At 35.9% G+C, this 8222-nt stretch overlaps 1 protein-coding gene across 1 annotated transcript; it reads left to right on the top strand.

The window, feature by feature from the left end:
* The first annotated feature begins 4594 nt into the window (after positions 1–4594).
* LOC121856604 lies at positions 4595–7697 on the top strand. Its single transcript, XM_042352236.1, is given in 3 exon segments — positions 4595–4981; positions 6417–6768; positions 6771–7697. Coding segments are annotated over 3 exon segments (1356 nt in total). The 5' UTR covers positions 4595–4745; the 3' UTR covers positions 7539–7697.
* The last annotated feature ends 525 nt before the right edge of the window (positions 7698–8222 follow it).

The raw sequence follows: 8222 nt of genomic DNA, 5'->3' as shown, positions 1-8222 counted from the left end.
AGAGTTATCTGCATTCACTGTTTTGCAATTAATCCAGGTAGTCAGTCCTATAGCGGCCCTCTCGGCTGCCTCTGTTTTTTGTTGGGCATCAGAGACACAGTCATTCAGGAGTCCTTCTGAAATGAAGAAGTTTGAGTTTAAGAATATTGGAATCCTATTGAGCAGAATATTTTCAGTTTTATTTATAGTTTTTCTTTTTTCAATTTGAGATAAAATATGAAAGACAATTATCACATACAAGACATGACAGCCATTCATTTGTAGACCTTAATCTCTCATGAACAGACATGCACAACACATCAACATAACACATGTACTGGCTCCAGCATTCAGAATATTATACACAACATTTCAGCACAATTATATTCAAAGGTCACATTTACCACATACTGTATACATCCACACCAACAACATTGGCACAAACTGTTACTCAACCTGACAAAACTCACATTATACAAACAAGAAGACATGTACAGTACAGGCACAAACTACTACAGGGTAATCCTAAATTGTAAACCCTACAACTAATACAGTACAACTACAGTAATGTATTAAATAATGTCAACTACACAAGTTAAGAAGGCCTTTCAATGTACAGGTACACCACCGATTTTCCGAGAACTGATGGTCTGCCACCTCATTTAGTCCAAACAAAATTACAAGAAGACACTTGAAATTCCTGTGACTGCCAGACTAGTTTACTGGGTGGCCACATATGGTGTTGCCCTCAACTTCTAGACCTTTGTGATTAGCTCTACAGTTCCAGTAAAATAAAAAAAATTGCCACTTTGGGAACAGTAGTACAGCAGCATTCTTTGTAAGTATAATGTACAGTAATTATTAAACCTGTTTCATTTATACTGTACAGTACTAATAAACCTGTACTATTGTATTACAGTATTTATATTAATGTATTACATTAAATTATTTAGTTCACATTTAATTTACATTTAATATTTATTTAATTTAAGTTTCTAGCAGTTCATGGTGCATTAGAGACATGGGAGGTGTATAATTAGTGGGTCAGAGGTGTATCATTGAATTATTATTACGTGACCTCGGTTGGTCCGGCAAAATGGATGATCCGGCAAGGATTTGGAACCAAGGGTGCCGGAAAATTGGTGGTGTACCTGTACTATACTGTACTTTCAGAGGAAAATACATGTAGTACAGTAATGTATATTATACATACTAAATCATGCAGACACTACAGCATTCTACTAATATACACAATTTAACTTCTAAGAAATTTAATACATACTATATACTGTACTGTAATCATTGCTATAAACTTCCCCAGAACTACAGCACCTCTTGGCCTGGCAAGAGTAAACCCTACAACAAAGATGGCAGGGTAACCCTGGCTGGGGGCAGGTGGACTGAAAGTAACATTCACAAAGTTTGTTCACACATTTTAAAGACAGAGCACAAAGTTCACATGGTTTAAGTAGAAGCAATATGTACTAACAAAGTTCACTCATCCATTAACTAGATGGATCACGACAGTCACAGCTTGTTAATATAAAAGCCATTGAGCAAATGGTGTGAACTGAATATGACAGTTCAATGGCAGAATCATTCCGACAGCCTGAATAACTTGCCATCCTGTTGAAAAAATAATAAATATAATAAAATAAATCAAATCAAATGAGAACATGACATTTGGTTTATAACCAGGGCATGTGCCAACAACACTGCTAGGTACAAAATTCATGAAACTGGACATGAAAGGTACAGTTCAGTACAGTAAAGTGCAGTACAGTGCAGTGCAGAACAGTGCAGTGCAGTACAGTACAGTATTAAAAAGATCACCTGAAGATTTCCCCCTCAGCAGACATCACCTGAAGGTCAAAATTACAATGGTTTAATGAGCTGTGGGGAATTTTCAGGGGATACAAATAAAATTCCTGAAATTTCTAAGTTATTTTGAAAAAGCACAAATATAGAAATAAATCAAGAATATCAGCATATGTCTGGAATTGTTAGAAAAGAGAATGACATAATTAAAGACAAAGGTTATAATTATAAGCCTTTAGGAAATGTAAAAATGTACAATAGCCTCAAATATCTGTATATCAAATGATTTGGCTACAACTGTAAACCACATCCACCAATACTGTACCAGATATTTCATCAAGATCAGACCTGCCACATGTTTAAAAATAATTAAACATGGTGCAGTACAGTCACATATGTACAACTGATCACATTAGCATCATCTGTGGAGAGCAGCACAGGCACCAGTGAGGAGCCCACAGTAAGGTAGCAAGGGAGTAAAATTCTTTGCCTAACTCAGTCAGTTAGTCAGTCAGTTAGTCAGTCAGTCAGGGTTTGTATCAAGGGTGAATAATGCAGTAAAATATTAAATATGGGACAGGTGGATGTAACAGACCCTTGTTATGGCATCTTACACTGGTGATGAAGACATCCACCAGAGAAGCCAAAGCCATGTCATCCAAGCTTCAGCATCACCACAAGATCTGAAAAATACGTCCATTATGTCACGGGCATCAACACACACAATGAATCAAGACAAACCTGCAGTACATGTTACTTGAAGCTGTCAGTTCCTCAAATAACAATAGGCTGTGGATATTGGTCAGGTTAGATAGTTTTCTTAGACTACTACCAGAAAGAGTTCATAAAACTGGACGAAACTTAATGGAAATTCTTGACAGTTTATTAAATAGATAAAGAAAAATGAGAATGCACAGAACTTATTGGAACTTGACCTAATCAATCTTACCGAAAGTAAACTACAGTACCTAACTTAAGAGAAAAACCTTTTAAAACATAACTAACACTGAATGGATTCTAGTTTTCATTTATCTGTTTAATAGATTGTAATTAATGTTTCCTCAATGTTTCATCCATTTCTAACAAATCCTTCTGGTGTTAGTAAGAAAAAAACATTCTGAATAATTACATCAAAACCTAAATTGTTAGTTCTCATAATCTTGTATTTAAAGACTTTACATCAACAGAAAGCTGCCAGCACCATAAAGCTTCCTTGAACATTTTTATATTACCTTCAGTTATTATCCAAATGTGTTTAAATTATATGTAAAGAAATTTGGTAATTATTCGGATAATGACCATCCGCTGTTTTTTATTGAAATTGGGTTTAAAAATACCCAGTTTTCACTTACTTTACTAGAAGATACTGTACTATGTTGGAGAAAAATATAAAAATAGCTAAAATCATGTGCTAACCTAACCTATATTTAACTCGCCTATATCAAGAAAACTAAGCATTTCACAAGAAAATGAATAGAACTGAAAGTAATCAGTGTAAAAAAATGTAATATATATATATATATATATATATATATATATATATATATATATATATATATATATATATATATATATATATATATATATATATCGAAATGCTGAGTCATGTCACGCCAGAATTTTTCATAACAAATTAATATTTTAAAATTGGTCTTCATTCAATAACAAAGGCATAAAATCAATGTCATTTGTTCTATTATTCAGTAATTCAATCCCGTCTATTACAAACGTCTTTAATATTATGTATTAACACTATAGTAAACACAAATTTACTAAAACAGATCAAAACTTACAACAAAATGTGTCCTTTTAAACAACACAACTAGGCCATTTTTAAAGTTTACTCTCAGTAGTACTCCTCTTCCGCCATTTAAATTCATTCATAAATCACTGGGGGAAACAAAAGTATCTTTCTAAGCATTTTCCTGGAGCAGTTTTGCTTGCTGAATATATTAGTGATAATGACAGCTTGGGGAAAGGCTTAATTAATGAGCTATGACCTTTCTTACCAATGTGGACAGGGCTTGGAGGTTACAGGGAGTGATTGACATGTACTGCTAACACCCAACGCTAACTCAACCGCTAAGGCTTGAATGGAATCCTAGATATGTTCACCTTTCTTTAAGGGGGATGCTTTACAATTTTATGAAACACACAACGCAACAACCCCCGGAAGTTATCAATAATGCATGACGCAATTTAGGTAGAATATACAGTATAAACATAAATTTGATCGTTTGGATAAAATCGTCAAACATTTAGTGAATAAATATTGGACAAAGTACACCTTAGCATCGTAAATGATAGAGTTATCTTGAATAAATATATACATACATACACGTATATACAAGGGAAGTGACAGACATTCTGGCCGTGTTGCATCAGCCGTATTAGATTCTGAATCAGGAAAATTTTGTTACATGTTTTAAACCATTATTAGTGTAAATATCATTCCAAGTTAGTAGCCAAATATCAGTACGTATGAATTTAATTTCATGAATGTAGAAATTGTTGAAGTAATACAAATATTTGGACTTTTTAGGGAGTGTCGTGTTGGCAGAATAACGTCACAGTGACGCAAAAGAGAAACCTTACCATCAACTTCTAACATCCTAAATACAAAAATATAATATTAACTCATGAAAACAAAAAAAAATCATTCCTATGTAAAGTTCCTTAAAGTCAATACAATATAAAGATAAATGTAAACACCAAATGGCTTGATTTACGGTGATATTTAATTATTTGGTAAAGATCATTGAGGCAGCACCACAGCAGCCAGCCAATCCCCGTGAGACACACCAGCTTCCTCACAGTGGACGCGGTGAGACACACAAGGGAAGGCATGATGTGAGAAAGCTAAGAACTTGACGCAGTATCTGTACTCCTCTATGTCGGGCGTGTAGAGCCTTTCAAGTGGTAATACTGTACGGAATACTACACTCAAGATGACGGCGACCAAGACAATAGTTATCACATTACCTAAACATCTGACTCCAGGTGGCAGGGTGATAGTGCCAGCTAACCCAACAGCTGGCACCAAACAGATGTCATTACTGCCAGGGAACTTTGTCCATGTTATCAAGAACGAACCTTCAGACGAGATGATGGATGACTTGAGCAAACCCCCAAGGAAGAGGCAGAGGCTTGATCATCTTAGTATCGAGGAGAAAATAATGAGAAGGTAAGAATTTGTTGTATCTGGTTATTGATCTTTGTGGAATATTAAATGTGGCACTGCATTCCAGCGACCATATGTATCATTGTGATGCCAATGGTTGGTATTGTGAATCTTGTAAGCAGGTGGTTTGGATAATTAGTCGGACCGCCCCCACACACTTAAGGTAGTCTTGTCTACAACTGCATATTTGCAATATCGTAAATTCACCACTAATGCCATTAGCTTTGAGGGGTGGACTTGGTCAAGTTGCCTTATTGCTTACTATTGTTGTTTACATGCACGGCCTCAGCACACTGTATACTCCCACGGTTTACCTATATTCATGGTGAACTGTACAGCTGCTTAGATTATATACATGCTTATCCAACTGTAAAAATTTATGGCAATTTTATACAATAAATATTATTATTCTGGCAGTGGATATTTTGCCGTGACTGGTTAAGTTCCAACTAACGCTTAATTACCGTGAGTGCGCTCTGATTGGCTAATCGTCCATTATCGGCGAACCAAGCGAGAACTATATTGGGTTGTGACTTGGGACGCATTTAACATTTATTTTGCTGCGAGTCGATTGTTTTGTAGCTATAATTATACCTGACCATAATTCTGTTGTGCATGGAAACTTAATGTAATAAGAGGTGACATTTACTAGTACCTGACCTAACCAACCAAACCTTATCTAACTTCCTATCCACTGGGGCGGACCTCCCGTCATATTAAACATAAAGCGTACCCTCAGTAAAATAGTGTTAGTAGGAACTTAACCAGTCACGGCAAAATATCCACTACATCATATTCTCAGGCTGTGTGGCCATTGTATACTGTATTTAATTCATTCATTGCAACTTCGTCTTTACTGCTTACTGTATTATGATTCTTTGTTTTGATTGGTTACATTAGGTTCACCCACTGAAAAATTCTGCATTGTAATGGTAAATGCTGAATGAAATGGATTGTTAATTTCGTTTTTTTACTTTTGAAAACACAGGGTGTCTAGGTTAGTTTAGAGTATGCAAGTTTTGTCATGACTGTCCTGATTTATTTGTTTATTCAATTACAAAAGGAGGGGTTTGGGATGGGAAACTGGACACTATTTTTGTTTGGTCTTACAGGGGGAGATAGAGATCTCTCAAAAGTGGTTTGATTAGTTTGCCTAGGATGATGGGTTATAGAAATGAGGAATACAGTGTATATAATCATACAGCTATGCATGTTATCTTGGATTTCTTAAATAGTACAGGAGTATTTCAGTCTATTCACCCATCTTGCTATCCATATTATCTTTGTAACTACATACATTAGTCACTATTTTCTGTTAATGATTGTCACATAAATTGACACTTATCATGTCTTCTTTCTTCCGTGCCTTTTAATAAAAAAGCATTTCTTTGTACCAATGGGAAATTTTAACGAAAATTACAATTATAACTTCTTGCAGGAAGTTGAAGAACAGGGTGGCAGCACAGACAGCCCGAGACAGGAAGAAGATGCGTATGGATCAGCTAGAAGCTCAGTTAGCAGAGATGAGTGATCATATTTCAGAATTGACAGACCTAACTTCAGTGCTCACAGAACAGAATACACAACTTGTAGAAAACAATGCAGCCCTACAAGAGATGTTGGCCAGGTGTACATGTCAAGATAAAACAAGTGTTGAAATGGATTGCAAGACGAATGACAGTGAACCACAAAGTACAGATGTGTTGGAGGGAGTCATGATCCCTGTCGATGCCCCAACTGATGGATCAGCAGTATCCTTACCCCTGCAGCGGGCAGTCGGAGCATGGGCAGTAATGAGGATCATGGTGCTCTCTACACTCTGCTCCCAGTGGATAACCACAGCAGCCTTGAGTCTTGTAATGAACACAATGATACACAATTCTTCAAAGATCAATCAAACTCCATCATCAAACAAACATCCCACATACTCCCTGCCAGTGAAGAAGAGACCAGCTGGCCTCAAATGGTGGGGCTCACAACAGCAAATGTGGAACCCAACTGGGACATAGCAGACCATGACTATACCAAAGGATATCCCACAGAAGAAAATTTGAATGCAAGACTTACTCCTGCTGAAGAAGACCTTATTACACAATTGAGTAATGCATTGGATGAAGTTCCTACTCCAAATATTAAACAAATATCTTCAGATGGCATTGCAATATCTGTTAATGAACTGGTGGATCAAGCTGAAGACATAGCCACTCCAGACATTTTGAAAGATTTTCTTGATTTTGACATAAAAACCAGTGCACCAGTAACCATACCAGTTTCTGAAACTAGCCCAGGAAGGACCAAGCAACCTGTTACTTGGAGAGCACCGTCGCCAATAAGTAAGGAGCAAATTTTAGATTTCCTCCAAGACAAAGTAACTAGTGCAAGTCCTGCATCTCTCATAGGTTCAGAATCTGGTTATGAGTCACTTTCATCACCACAATCTTTGGGGTCAACTGATGAAGTTCTGTCACCGCAGTCAACTGGATCACCTGATGAATTTGAGGACCACAGTTTAGACATTGATATGGATTCATTTAATGAATTATTTCCTTCATTGTTTTGATGCTTTCTCTAATGCACCAAATATCACAAAAGTACCTGGAATAAATTAATTTTATATGCAGATATTTAGTCATGACATGGATGACAATGTTTGTGAATAGTAGGAGTAAGGCTTACATTTAGCTTCATTTGTGTGATTTTATTAAAGTGAAAAATGATAGTTTATGTTTTGATGTCCCAACAAAGCTGTATATAATCTTGAAGTTACCAAAGTGAGAATTTGTGAACTTGCCTTCATTTTTACTGATATTTTCCTTAATCCATTTAAGTGTGTAGCTTTAATGATACAATTATTGCTCACCCACAAAATATTTTATACATCCAGTTTTATATGGTAGTTTCTAGGGTACTCTCCTGAAAAAGGCAATAGGTAGAAATACGAGTACAGGTACATTTGTACTGTACACCACCAACCAGAAGTAGTGTTGATTGGTGTTTGATGGGACTGAGCAATTCATATATAGTATACAAATTTCTAGAATTGGTAAAGTATTTGCAAAATGTTTAGAAAATACATTGAACACCGAAAAGTGGAGCACAGCTATATTAGTATTGAAGAAAATCGTCTTGAACTAACATTTTATGGCAAAGCTTCTATTTGACCCCTTCACTATGGAATGGCACCATTAATATTTGATTTGGAAATTTTCGTGATTAGGTGAATTTCACTTCAATTGATACTTTC

Source organism: Homarus americanus, unplaced genomic scaffold (genome assembly GCF_018991925.1).
Source record: "Homarus americanus isolate GMGI-L3 unplaced genomic scaffold, GMGI_Hamer_2.0 scaffold26591, whole genome shotgun sequence".
In the NCBI taxonomy this organism is placed as follows: domain Eukaryota; kingdom Metazoa; phylum Arthropoda; class Malacostraca; order Decapoda; family Nephropidae; genus Homarus; species Homarus americanus.
This window is presented reverse-complemented; position numbering and strand designations above follow the sequence as displayed.